Source organism: Vicugna pacos, chromosome 28 (assembly GCF_048564905.1).
Source record: "Vicugna pacos chromosome 28, VicPac4, whole genome shotgun sequence".
NCBI classification, from domain to species: Eukaryota; Metazoa; Chordata; class Mammalia; order Artiodactyla; family Camelidae; genus Vicugna; species Vicugna pacos.
Window position 1 is genome coordinate 2608997 of NC_133014.1, and position 14480 is coordinate 2623476.

The 14480-nt window shown below is 46.9% G+C and overlaps 1 protein-coding gene across 6 annotated transcripts in view; it reads right to left on the reverse strand.

Annotated features, from left to right (window-relative positions):
• Positions 1 to 658: 658 nt before the first annotated feature.
• The window catches only part of LIMS1 (LIM zinc finger domain containing 1), a 74211-nt gene continuing 60389 nt past the window's right edge, over positions 659 to 14480 (reverse strand). For 2 of the 6 annotated variants that reach the window (XM_072951216.1, XM_006215444.4), the window contains exons 3-10: positions 11266 to 11332; positions 10134 to 10254; positions 9414 to 9563; positions 8097 to 8247; positions 7598 to 7690; positions 6786 to 6834; positions 5588 to 5663; positions 659 to 3305 (exon numbers count right to left, since the gene is read on the reverse strand). In XM_072951216.1, the coding sequence (XP_072807317.1) occupies positions 3191 to 3305; positions 5588 to 5663; positions 6786 to 6834; positions 7598 to 7690; positions 8097 to 8247; positions 9414 to 9563; positions 10134 to 10254; positions 11266 to 11332 (822 nt within the window). In that variant the 3' untranslated portion in view covers positions 659 to 3190. Of the gene's footprint in view, positions 3306 to 4764; positions 5422 to 5587; positions 5664 to 6785; positions 6835 to 7597; positions 7691 to 8096; positions 8248 to 9413; positions 9564 to 10133; positions 10255 to 11265; positions 11333 to 14480 lie in introns of those variants that run through there. The other 4 variants (XM_015248856.3, XM_072951214.1, XM_072951215.1 and 1 more) reach the window with 3 other exon arrangements.

The following is a 14480-nucleotide window of genomic DNA, read 5'->3' on the forward strand; positions in this document are numbered from 1 at the left end:
AGTTTTTTTTAAAAAAAGCTTGGAACTCTCTTTTTTAAAAATTGAAGTACAACTGACATATAACATTGTATTAGTTTCAGGTGCACAATGTCATGATTCCAAACTGGTACCCACTGCAAAATAACCCCACAATGTCCAGTTAACATCCATCAGGGCTAGAAACTTCCCCTGTGATGAGAACTTTTAAGAACTACTCTCTTAGCAATGTTACCAATAGCTGTGCCCATGCTGGATGTGACCTCTCTAAGACTTACTTCACAACTGCAAGTCTTTACTGCCTGCCCCTTCATCCGCTTTGCCCACCCCCACCCCTCCACCCCGCCTCTGGCAACCACCAGTCTGTCCTCTGGATCTATGAGCTTTTTTGTTTTTTGTTAAGATTTCACAGGTAAGTGAAGTCATACAAGACAAGTATTTGTTTTTCTCTGACTCATTTCACTCAGTCAGCATTGTGTCCCATCCACGTTGCTCAAGTGGCCAGATTCCCCACTTGTTTATGGTTAAATAATATTTCATCGTGTACACACCACACCTTCTTTATTCATTCATCCATCCACAGACACAGGTTGTTTCCAAGACACCCTTTTCTTAAGCACTAGTCCTGTCTTCTCACAGTTCCATGTCTCAAAGCCACAGAAGCTAAACAATGCACAACAGGTTATTCTGAATCATTATGAGCATTTATTAAGCACAGAGAGTACACTGTGATGGTTGCCCTATAAAAAGTTACTGATACAGCGTCCCTGCCACTGAGCTGACAGTCTAAAATGAGACACTACAAGAATGCTGTGAGCTTACCTCACAACTTTCTTAACCTGGAAATCGTTATTTTGGCAAATAAATGAAGCAAAATGACCTACCACTTCAGTTACAATGTTAATAAGGCTTTGAACGTGATCCAAAGAATGTCTTACTCGTACCTAGGCATTTTCCCAATTATCCTAGACTTAGAAAGAACACTCAGAAATCTGGTAAGAACAGGAAGTGATTTCAGACCACTTTAGGACTTTAAACAAGGAGATGCTCTCTAGCCTGAGTTTTTCCATGGAAAATCCTGTGAACTCCAGCAGTTTATCCTCTGTTCCACTGACAGCCTCCCCACCCCTCCCCGCTTCCCACGTGTAAGGAAGGGCCCAGCAATACCCTGTCAAAGAAGAAAGTGTGTGTTTGGATAAAACCCCCAACAGCACTGGAAGTGTGAACTAACACTTCAAGAGGAGAGTGAGCAGTGGGACCTCTGGACACGAGATGTGAACCAACCAGTGGGTTCAGCCCACGCTGCATCCACATGATCGAGAACACAGGTCAGTGGGCGCTTTCTGCCCCAGATTCCAGGGTGGGGAGTATCTGAGAATTCAGCATCAAGGCTCCAGGCAGCAAACCCTGCACTATTTTGCCTGTAACCACAGTATAGTATTTAACAAATATGCTGAAGACTTTCGTTGCTGGTCATCTATTGCTGCCAAAGGCACATGGAAGTGATTTCAATTCTTGCTTCAAATGCAAAGACTGTATCAGACCTCTGAGCACATAGTCTTAAACTGTATATTGATTATTTTCCATCACTGATAATTCTTTGAACCCTGAAAGAATGCTAAAAAATAAAGTAATTGGTTATAAGTTATTTGAAAACTGAGATAGAATTTACTCTGTAAAGTGCATGCACAAACTTTAAAAAAATACATGCATACAAATATTTAATGGCAGACTGGTAGCATCCTGAGTTTTTTTTCTTTAAATGGCAAAACAGTATTTCAGAAATTTTTGGAAAAACCCATAATTTTCACCTTAGAGGTCCATCTTGGCAACTGAATCTTTTACATAACACAGCAGCAGTAACATTTAAAAAATGTTCACAGAATCTGCTTTGCATACACATTTATGGAGAAAGAATGGTCCAGACACATTAGGACAAAACTTTTTACCAAATAAAATAATTCACTACTTTTGACTAAAATCGGCCCTTAAATATCCCTCTTCCAATTTAGAAGTGTCACTTATACCTCTTACTTATAGTAAATGATTTGTAATGAAAAACTTGAAATTCATAGCAACATCATTCTCTCCTAATGAGATCACAGAAATTAATCTCAACGTGTTTCCCCAAAAAGGAGAAAAATATTCTTAATATACTCATAGCTGTGGCAAATGAATCTGAGTTTACAAATCTCAGTCAGTGCACTTAGCACTTATTTTTGGCTTGTACTGTGTGAAACAGCTAGAATTCCTGATTAATGTATGTATTTTTCTAAGGCAACGCAAGTTTGATTATGTATAAAGCATAGATACTAGCATGGTTATAAAGGCAGTATGACTGATACATATACATTCACTTTTTAAGCAATACATTCCAAACTACATCAGATTTAATTTCATGTCCTAAGACTACATCTTTGACCTTAAGCTTAGACGCACAATTGCTGTACTGCATTAAAAAATACTTCATTTTTCCAATATTGTAAAGTACACTGCATTTTCAAATACCTAGTACAAATTTTTTTGCACAAAATTTAAAAAGGAATACTATTAGCTAGCTATAACTACTATGTTAAGTAATTGTATGAGGAAGTTCACAAGGAGAACAAAATATAAAACTAAGCATAATAATTATTGCATTTAACAATGACGACAAAAATCCCCAAGTCAAGTAGTTCTGAATAGACCTGCTTCTTGTCTTAGTAACGTATGTATTCGTCTTACAGCCAGTAGTCTGATAAACGTACTGAGATTCTGTGAGATTTGTTTTTCTTGGCTGGTTATTTTTCTTTCCTATATCCTCTCCAACTGCACTTGTAATTATTTACCTTGAACCCAAAGTAAAATAAGGTTCATATTTTTTATCTGAGTCACGTAAAAGCTAACTCCCTACTTTCACTTTTAAAAGTTATATTTAATCTTTGGACCTTTATTAAAATTTAGCATTAACTTTTTTTTTTTTTGCTATTAAGCCTACATTTCAGCACACTGACAAGGGTTATGAACAAAGGCAAATCTTGATTTGATCCATTTTTAAAATTTGATTCCACAAACTTTTTTCTTTTTTAACGAGAAAAAGGAGATGAAGAAAACCATTCCTGGTCCTCTCCACTTTCAGCTATTCTGAGATACAGCTTTAGGTAAGGGTGGATCAGGTCATGCAATCTTGTAATCTCTGATCTTTGCACAGAAGAGAAACAATAACTGAAGGCAGTTATTTCCTTCCTAAGGTCTCGGCTAGCTTCTTAAGTCTTTTCTTCAGCTCCAGCGGAAATTTCTCATAGCACTTCTTACAGACTGGCTTCATGTCAAACTCCACAAATTTATTCCTAAAGAAAATGATTAAAAAGAGAAGAAATAGTAGAAATGTGTTCGACATATGTACACAGATACAGAAATAATGTGCAGTGATTTTCTGGTGAATGAAGACACTGCATACGGCACATCCACATTCATGTCAGCAAAACCTGCAACTCTGTAGTCTCAGTGCTAATCATTATGATAGACATACAAATTCATAACAGCATGTGAAAAAAGCTGTCCTTATGAACCGACCTCACGCCTCTCTCTGTGTGGTGCAGAAGGCACAGCGTACTGCACTCTGTGCTAAGGACACAGGGGACCTAACGTGAGCAGGTAGGTAAGGTCAACGTTTTAAAGCACCACGAGAACACCTTCAAGAAGTTACTCAAAGCAGAGAGCTGTATTTCTGTAATTTGAATGAGCCTCCCTTTACTGAAGGCAAAATAATCTTACTTAGTATTTTAAGGGAGGTAGCTGTAAGGCTTCGTCTTTCCTGACCTCCCGCCCCCAGCAACGACAGTCACCTTTAAGAAATCTAAAATAAGAACAGGTCATCTGGGCTGGCTGGCTGACAGAAAGTCTTAAATCACCCTCTGAGAGCACCAGTGAGCCAGGCTGCCTGCAGTTACGTCTGTGAATGGCATGAATTTATATGGAGAACTCAACGCGTTTTAAACGCCAGGGCAACACACACTCAATGTACTTGTAAAACTGCTCTGGACAGGGGTTCAGACGGCCTCCTAACGCTGAGTAATGCACTGCCAGCTGACCATTGTAAGGGATTATCACTGCTGAAATGTAGGGTCCTTAATGGTAATTGAGTGAACACAGAACTTTGTAACTTGTTAATTTTCTGTAGAATCACCCTAAGGAAGCATTTGTGGGACAAGTCCAATGACACACCTGTGACAAATTATTAAATCTGCTGATACAATTTTAAAGAACAACATTAATAACAAAGTTGATTCCTGACCACATTATTTAAAATGAAAAGTTTTACTTTGAAGCACCACGGAAGAGTTGTTTTCTGTTTTCCAGAGATCCAATGCTGACAGTAATTCAAACGTCACATTTCAATTGGCAGTTGGATTTAAATAGTACAGAGTTAAAAATCTCTCCCAAAGTGTTCTTAGAACAAAAGGTATAAGAACTGCTGCGTTTTTGATGAAAGAATCACCGATCTCAGAAACACTGCTAAACAAAACTCCCACTGTTTTAGTTTTATATTTGAATTTTAATTCCTCTTTGTAGAAGGAAACGTGAGAATAAAAACAAAACCTTTTAGAGATCAGAACACAACGGTAATGATGAAGGAACTGGGACAATTAGGCTAGCAACTGAAGAGAATCTCAAAGACTGAAATACGCCCTATAAAAATCAGGACTAAAATTGAGTCTGAAAACATCAAGAAAGTGAATTCCTAGCCAGTAGCATACGGGCACGGCGGGAAAACACGTGCACCCAAGGTAACAGCTGGCTTACTACGCACATCAGATGTCCCTGTTAGACGTGAGACGTGCCCAAAGGGTTTAGTTCAACACAGAACTCAGCATGTAACACTGGATTTACCAGTTATTTTAGTTTAGGCAAAGAAACCAAAAACAAGGGTTTTATCAGACAAAAATATTTTAAAGCTTTTCCAGTATCTATTAAGAGATTAAAATTCTCCCCTTCGAATCCATTAAAAAGAGAGACAGAGAGAGAGAAATGTGCACCACATCGTGATTTCAAACAGAGACGAGACAGTCTACAGGTGAAGGGAAATCAGTGGAGCACAAGCCAATATTAAGCGGGGACCTCAGCGAAGTGTATATTTTAGTAATTATGCAAAAGGGTAAACTCTGAACAGGAAAGATACTTCTATTTCAATCTCTGGCGGCTACCAACACAAGGAGAAATAAACTTCAAAAGCAAAAGATGAACAGAGAACAAAAGCATATTTGAAAGGACTGACCAAAGAAGCAGCAGAAGTGATGGCAGAGGGACAGGAAAGCTCACAGACAGACGGGCTTTTTCTTTTTCTGCTTGTCCTTATCCTTTGCTTCTCTCTCCCGTTTGGCAAGCCGCCTCTTAAATTCTTCTGGCATTTTCTCGTAACAGTGTTTGCAGACTGGCTTTAGATCAATTTCAACAAACTTATCCCTTCGCGCAGGACAGAGAAGGAACAGAAGAAAGAACAGCGAGCAGTTAAAGGGAGCACCTCCCCTGCAGGAGGCGGGGCGGGAGGAGCAGAGAGGACCACTCATTCTCCCTCAGCTCCACGGGCACGTGCACACGGTTCCCCCCGAGTTCCAGTCTCAGGACTTACTTGAGCGTTAATTTAGTGTTGCAGGTGGAGCAGGCGAAGCAGTTCACGCACCAGGCCTTGTTCAGAGCGGAGACCACTGGGAGGAGGGGGAGGGAGAGGCGGTCACGGACGCTGGGACCTGAGCTGGGAGCCCACACCAGCAGCTCGCAGGCCCCCAGCCCCGGGGGAGCTGCTTCCCAAGGGGCCTCCTCGCAGCAGAGTTAGCGCCAGAAACCACACACCTTTACTTACTAGGCCGGCCACCCTGGGCATCGACTTATCAAGGCCACTCCTTCACGTTAGTAAAAGGCATACGACCCACGCACTCGACTTCCGTCTTCCACAACCGGAAGCCCCCCTCAGGAAGGTACCCAGCCTCTATCTGGAGTTAACTGTCTCCCTCCGCTGAGCATCCCGCGAGGCCCAGAGATGGCAGGTCCCGGTCTCCACTCCCAGGCGCTCGCCCACTGCCTGTCCCTCCCACCACTGGCCAGCAAAGGACATGGGCTAATAGACAAGTAACACAAAACCAAGTCCAGACAATGTACTGAGTCTGTCTCCCAAGCCGACACCGAGGAAAGCGCTTCCTTCGACCATTCCCTCCCCCTGGCAGGCGGGACTTGAGACTTATTTTCAAAGGCACTAAGGATTCGGATTGCTCCCCTGAACTAATCCTCTCGCAAACTGCAGGTGGCCAGTGTTTCAGAAAGCGTTTCCTGAATCAGGCTGTCTGCCGAGAGCCACGAAGCGGGCTGGAAACAGGAACCTTCAGAACTTTGCCAGAAAGTTTCTGGCACCTGTGCTGGTGACTTTTGGCGAACACAGCTGCTTCCTTCCCGCCCCAGTCAGTCCACCGTCCAGGGTGGCAAGTCCTGGAACCGCCGACAGACAGCTGCCAGGTGTTGGTGTCTGCAGGGTTCAAGTCACTCTTCCCCCTACTCCTAAGCAGCTCTGCTCTCCACTGTCTGCGGAATACAGTCCCAGGGACGGGACAGGAGCAGACCTACAGCCCTGCGGCCTGGCCTGGGTGTTATTGGCCCCGGGCAGCAGTCCAGCCCCCAGGACACCCTCATCTCACTGCTGGAGATCACGTGGAAATACGCCAAAGGAAGAGAAAAGGGGCTGATAACGGTCACACCCCAAACAACCTTCTCCAGCTTTCACACCACCCAAGAGTGTCTGTCAAAACAGTGTCATAAAGATCCCAACAGAGCCTTACCGTCACCTTCTATGACACGGTTGCAGTGGAAGCAAACATCACCAAACAGCTGAAAATGGAAGAAAAAAATGGTAAAAATTAAAGGTGTGTTACCACTAAGTATCAGAATGGCAAGCACTTACTATGATTTCAGCTCCCTGTACCACTTAAAAACAAGAAGCTGGCTAACTCAATCCAGAATCTACCATTACTAGAAGAAATGAGTAAAAGTTCATGGGTGAGTTTTTACTTCTTCCAATGAAAATAGTTCATCATGACTCAGAACCAAAAAAGGCTCTGGAAATGTCCCAGATTTCGGGAAGTTAAGGGAACAGGAAAACTCTGGCCTGGGTCTGGTACTGGAGTGGGGAAACGCTGAGGGGACATGACTGGGCCAAGTGACAGAACTGGAATGAGCAGATTAAAGTGATCAACACCAATAACCAGGCACACACGAGAGCTCCATGTTCCCGGGAGATATACCGGAGGTATTTAGGGGCAAAGGACCATGAACTTCTCATCAAACGCTGCAGAAAAAAATATGCATGTATTTGTTTCTGTGTACGCATAAATTTGCATATAATGAAATGTGCATTTATGTAAGCATGTGTTTTTACAAAGACAGCAGGAAGTGCAAATAGTGTACCTGAGTAAAACATAACAGGGTTTTCTTTGAGTTTTTGTTTTGCAACCTTTCCGTGAGTCCAGAATGATTTTCCAGATAAAAAGTTAACAGCAAACCTCTACAGACCACGAGCTCTCCCTGCAGCTACGATGCTGCCAAGCGCACACTCCTGCAGGCACACGCCGCGTCCCGGGAGCCCAGTCAGTACCTGGTTGTAGTGGGTTTCACAGTACGCCAGGCCCTTCCGTTCATAGTGGCGATGTCCAAGAAACGGTTTTTCACACTTGGCGCAAACAAAATGCTGAAAGAAAGTGCATTCAGTCACTTGCAGATTGCCATGTCTTATTTACTTGATGCAGCAAAGCCCCAAAGCCTCAGAGGAGAAACAAAAGCCCGAGGCAGTGACCTCGTTTGGCCCCAGGCAGCCCTGTGGCACTCACTCCAGCGCCTGGGGGCCTTGCTGAACAGCAGACCAAGGGCAGAGCGAACACGGAGGCCTCTGCTGGACTGGACGATGACACCTCTCACCTCCAGGATCCAGGAACAAAAGTACTGCCTGTGTCATCGCCGGGACCACAGATCAGTGCACAGTCTATGGTCCTCGTTTCCCACCAAGGTGATGGCCAGTAAGACGCCCACACTCACTCTCCAGTGTCTCCCAACCTTGCTCATCCATAGGCACGGCGGCATGACGCCACAGGACTCACCTCCACGTGCCACTGCTTGCCCATGGCATTGACCACGCGCCCCTCGATGGGCCGGCGGCAGGCGCCGCAGATCGGGACCCCCATCTTGTCGTGACAGGGCAGGCAGTACAGCTCCCCCTTCAGCTCCCGGGCGTCAGCGGTCAGCTCCTTCCTGTCCGCGGGGAAGACGCCAGCTGAGCACCACCCCGAGAGGGAGGGGCAGCCAGTGTGGCCAGCGCCCCCCAGGAGGGGCCACTCCCACAAGCCCTGGGCTTCCTCGCTACCCCCGGAGGTGATCAGAGCAGCCTGACCCACAGGCTCGCATAGGCTTTGGGGTTTGGTCAGAACACGAGTATCACACGTGTGACAAACGTGTGAGCGGGCCAGGCGACACGCCATGCCGGTCATGCCCATGCGTCCCCTTCAGAGGGCTGCGGAGGGCGGTCCCAGTGCTGAGCACGGGCTCGCAGACACCAGCTCTCCACAAAGTAATCGAGGACTGCAGGGCTGTTCCACTGACTAGCGCTGGCGGACAAGCTGCAGGGGCAGTTACAGGTTAACAGAAAATACACAAATGCCGGCCCAGACTGCTCCTCCTCCAGTGCTGAAGTGCACCGTTATCTTCAGTCTCCGGGTGAGCGAGCAGGCAGCCAGAGACGGCCCCAAACAAGATGCATTTCATGTTTTAAAAGATTCTTTAGGAGGCGGGCTAGTGAAAAGTGAGCAGGGAGGGCAGGCAGGAAAATGAGATAAGGCACAAACTGAACCCTGCCCTTCCTCACCTCCCCACCCCCAGAACACAGTGTGGACCTTCACGTTAACACCAGCCGAGTCTCTGCTTCCCTTACATTTTCACACCAGACAACAAATTCCAAAGCTCATGGCCTAAAAATTCATCTTGAGTTTCTGAAGGAAAAAAAATCCCCTTCAGATGTAAATAAAACAAAAGTAAACACATGCAATTTAAGATAAAGCTCTACCTATTACAACCATGAAAGTTGTGTATGAACAAAGGTAAGACCGTTGTTAAGTTTTTTTGGGGGGGCCTCTTGTACTGGAAAACCTAGTGACGGAGAAGTCTGGGGGGTAACTGGGGATATTCCACTGTGAACTGACTGAAGGTGCCTGCACGTGCACTCGGGGACACACACACACACTCAGGTGTGGACACTGCTAACTAGGTTACTGAATGGAGGGTGTGTCGGGACCCTCTCTACTCATTCTCTTGACTCTTCTACAGGTTTAAGGTTTTCCTGATTAAAAGTCAGAAATACTGCAGATAAACCTGACCCTCTATTCCCACCACCTGTGCGAGAGAAAAGGCGAGCCTGGCAGTACCCGCAGCTGGCGCAGCTGAAGTGGTCTGGATGGAAGGGGTCGTTCTTGAAAATCAGGGGCTGGTCGTCGATGAGAGCGTGGCACTTCTGGCAGACATACTTCCCCAGGCCTCTGGCTTTCTCCCGGTTATGGCAGGGGCGGCACAGATGTCTGTACAGACAGAGCCAGAGCTGCATGAGAGCCCTTCATTTAAATCTAAGGTTCTTCCTAATAAGTAAAAAAATGCTTCCCATACCTCTGAAAAGAAATTAACGAAATCATTTCTTTAAAAATGACTGCTGTGCCTGAAAGAGCAGAATCAAGCCATCACTTTTTACATGACAAGTTATTTATTCCAACGGAGATGATCAGGCTGATCCTTAAGAAACCCCCTTTGGCAGCCGCGCACCCCTGTGCAGGAGTGTGGGGACCTCTAAGACCAGCACGCGCACCAGACGCGCCGGTGCCACAGCCTCAGGAACCCCGCCCGCAGCCCCGGGAGGAAGCGGTGACCCCAGAGCTGCCCGCAGCCCTGGGAGCACGTGGTGGCCCTGGGAGCATGTGGTGGCCCTGGGAGGACGCGGTGACCCCAGGAGGACGAAGTGACCCGGCAGCCGCCAACAGTCCTGGGACGACGCGGTGATCCCAGAGCTGCCTGCAGCCCTGGGGAGAACGCAGTGACTCCAGGAGGGCGCGGTGACCTGGGAGCTGCCTGCCCTGCTGGCAGGGGACCACGCCTACCTCCCGGCGTTCTTGACAAAGCCGATGTCAGCCAGGACCTCCTGGCAGAGGTCACAGCGGAAGCACTCGGGATGCCAGCTGTTGTTCATGGCTTTGATGACCCGGCCAATGATGAATTCACCTGCGGAAAGTGACACAGACGATGCAGCCCGTCGCGCTCGGAGACGGCAGACTCGCGAGCACCCCCCTGCTGTGCCCGCTGCGGGAGCGCCACACTGGGAAATGTTTTCTTCCATCAGGTCCTGGTTCTGCAGCTGCTTCACCACATCCCTGAATCTGCCTGCCTTTCCCAGACGAGACGCTGGATGATCTCTCGTCCTCAGCAACTCACAAAGGAAACTCACTTTCTTGTAATGTGTACTTAAATGCTCCTTTGTCCAACCTTCTCAGTGCTGTTCCTGGTGTCTCCATCTCTGGAGGCCAAGGTAGGGGTGCGGGTAACATGCAGGCATCTCTCTGACGCTAAGCCTGGGGCATTGACAGGGAAAGACTGTTCCAGGGGTTCATGGAACAGACGTCCTGTCAGTCCTGAGACAGCTCTCCCTGGAGTCAGCTGTCTGCCTGGGGTCAGCTCTCTCCCGGGAGTCAGCTCTCTCCCTGGGGTCAGCTCTCTCTCCCTGGGGTCAGTTCTCTCTCCCTGGGGTCAGTGCTCTTCCTGGGGTCAGTTCTCTCTTCCTGGGGTCAGCTCTCTCTCCCTGGGGTCAGCTCTCTTTCCCTGGGGTCAGTTCTCTCTCCCTGGGGTCAGTTCTCTCTCCCTGGGGTCAGCTCTCTCTCCCTGGGGTCAGTTCTCTCCCTGGGGTCAGTTCTCTCTCCCTGGGGTCAGCTCTCTTTCCCTGGGGTCAGTTCTCTCTCCCTGGGGTCAGCTCTCTTTCCCTGGGGTCAGCTCTCTCTCCCTGGGGTCAGCTCTCTTTCCCTGGGGTCAGTTCTCTCTCCCTGGGGTCAGCTCTCTCTCCCTGGGGTCAGTTCTCTGGGGCTTCGCTCCTCCAGGCTGTCAGTGTTTGTTAGTGATGGGGACGGGGGCTGATGAAGGATCTCGGCGCTATTCACTGGGGCGGGGCTGGAGCCCAGGGGAGTGAGTGAGGTCCCCACCTTCACTGTGCTGACCGTCCTGCGGGCTCCGCAGCGGACTTACCACACTGATGACAGCAAGGGGCGAAGAGCATCTGAAAGTCGTGCTCACAGTACTTCCTCCCTTCAAACTGAAACACAAAGCACCGCCAACTGTCAGCAGGGAATCGTCACGGGAGGGATGTCCTTACACCACGGAGTCGCAGCAGGGTGTCTCTGAGCTGAGAGCTGTGCCCGGAACCTGCAGCTCTCCCGGAATCTGTGGAGCAGGCCTAACCTCGTCCCTTCCAGATACCTCCGTGTGGGCGCCAGAAACCCACACCTTGCACCTTGGGGCCCGACTACTGTTTCACAGGCTCCACCCTGATGAATCCCAGGACAGGTACAGACCCCTCTCCCCCAGAAAATGTGCACAAACTTACAAACCCCTTCCCACATTAAAAAAAAAATCCATAGTCAATATTGTCATATTTTATATTTAAACGTTTTTAAGTGAGACCAAAATGCACCTTAAAAAATAAACGTATTCTTTTCTAACAGTTGGAAGGTTTATCCTTCATTTCTCTCCTTGAACTGTTTGCATTTCATTTTCCAGGAGGCTTTATGCTACCACAGCACTTTTCACACTAATGCCTTTAACACATCACCCTGTTATACTTCTCTGCAATTATCTAGTGAGACGTTAAAGTTTGTTTTAATTTCTGAATCCACAAGGCCCTAAAGGTTAATGTCCTTTTTCTCCTGGTCTGAGTTATCATGATAGTGATGATTGGTACATAAGTGATGGAAACATAAATATGTTACAAATGCTAAACTTACTATTTAATTATTTACGTGAAAAGCGTATGTTCTTTACCCTCATGATTATGTCATGCATCTGCAGATAAAGGTGACTTACTGCTGGAAAACTCAGGGTCCAACAGTAGCCCTAGGCTTTATTTTCTGTTTTGGGGGCTGCCTGTATCCTTTTTACATAAATAAGTCACGGGAATGATGTAATGTCTTCCCTTGAATCTTCGAGCACCTTGGAAGTTATATGTCAAAACTCACACACTGACTATCAGAACCCATTTTTAATGATGCACCAGCTGTCAATTCAATTTCCTCAATTATTTGAAATGAGCTGCAGCTTCAGCTCATTCAGTTTATCAAAAGTATCCACCACAGCTAAACTGGCGTTCCAGGTAAAGCAGGTTTATTTTGTGTGAGAAAAAAAGTCTTACTTCATTTCTAAATTCAGATGAATGATCTCTAATACATTTAATGAATCTCTTTTTTAAAGTTACAAACAGAATATAATAGACCAGTATGTTATCACTCCATATCTGGTCAAAATGCAGTGTAATATGCAGCCCAAAGTAGAAGTTATTTACAAGGAGACAAGCTCCTTTGCTGAATGCATATTATGTACATACACAGAAATCTGATATTGAGCTTTTAAGCAGTAACTTTAAAAAGAAATAAAATATAAGAGCTCAGAAATAACTCCATTAATTTAGTTAGAAGGATCAACTTTGTACCTGCCACCCAGTCTCGATCAGCGGGAGGGGAGACAGAACTGTCTCCACCGTCACTGAAGGTCAATACTGAAAAGCTGGTCAATGAGAGCCACGCACCTGAGCCTTCAGGACAGGCGAACGCCTTGTGGACCCGTGTGCGCATGTGTAAGTCATTAGTTTTTAAAATCAGTACTTTTTAATGGAAATGACTTGACCAAAAACCTGTCAGAATTTTGAGGCCCATGACTGAAAAGTTTAATGAGAAAAAGTAAAGAAACAATGAGCAGTGCTTTGCATTTAATGAACGAGAAAGACACACACGACCTGAAAAAACAAAGCGAAGGTGAGCCCAGCGGTGAGCATGTGTGCTGTGCTGTCAGGAGGAGGCAGGAAAGGTGAGGGGCATCCCGACGGGCAGCATGCGGTGGGGGCGAGGACGCCGATGTGGCCCCCAGCCTGGCTGACCCGGGGGCTGCCTGTCCTGAGGGCCTGGAGTCTCGCACCTGCTCTGCTGTGGACGCTCTGCTGGGGCTCGGGACACACTCACCCTTCACAACCTCTCTCCCCTGCGCTGTCTGCTTTGGAAGTTTGTGTCCTTTTGAAATTAGGGGATGAAACGGCCAAGTACTAAAAGACAGTTGTCTGCCCATGTTCTTACATGAGCCGTACACCTGCCCACAGAGCACTCAGCACGGCCCCAAGCCAGGCTTGTCTCAAAAGAAAGCACAGACGGCAGGGAAGACGGAAGCCTTGTGGGTTAGGGCCGCCAAATCTCCTCTGACTGGTGTCCCAGTGAACTCACCGCAGGGAGATCCCTCTCTTCTGGCAAGTGGGAGGGTGAGTGCTAACGTGAATTCAAGAATATTATCAATTTTAGGAAGAAGAATCCAGAAACTGGTTCCTTGAAACCAGAATCAGGTTCAGAAGAGAGTTCTCTTGAAGCCATCCCTACGGCAGTGCCCTGCACGGCCCGGGGTGTGTCCCTGGTGAGGATGACCAGAGCGGGAGCTCCTTTTGCTCCAAGGAGCTGCCTCTTTCCACAGTGTGGAGAAGTGACCAAACATAAAACTCTAGGATGTAAAAGGAAGAAAAGTCAGAAATCATCCAGTTGGAGGAATCAAGCTTCCATGAATAGTATCTGCCTTTGTAGGCAACTTCACGCTGCAACCGACACCGGTATAACATACAATCGGCCTATAGAATAAGAAATATTAGTGCCCCAAATGAGTAGTGTTTTAATAAAATGCTGAGAGTCTGGGACCCACCACTTGCAGGGACCAGGAGGGTGAACTTCAGCCAAGAACAGCCCTGCTGTTAACTGTTCTAAGTTTTGTTTGGAGTTCTGTGAAGACTCACTATGGGGGAGAAAAGAATTCTGCTGCTTTAAAGAAAGCAAGCTCACAGTTGGACACTGAGCTGATGGTCTCATTTCAAGTGCAGTGCGTCAAGTCCTCACTGGTTTGCAGTAAGTGGCTGTGAGTTCCACGGCTGGAAAGGCTCCCAACTGGTCTCCCCTCCCGGGTTTCGGCTTCCTGATTAATCAGGACCCCATACTGGAGGAAATGAGGGAAGAAACCTCTCTGTAAAAGGTCTTTCCATTAAATCACTCACCATAAACTGGTCTTTCCTGTTATGCATTTGTGATAGGAAAAAAGGTCCCATTTGGGAAATTCAAACTGAGAAACAAAGAAGCCTGAGGTGTGAACCAAGACTCCCACCCCCGGCGTGTCCTGGGCCAAGCTGGAGAAGGTGGCCTGGCCACAGGTCCATTCGTTCAGTC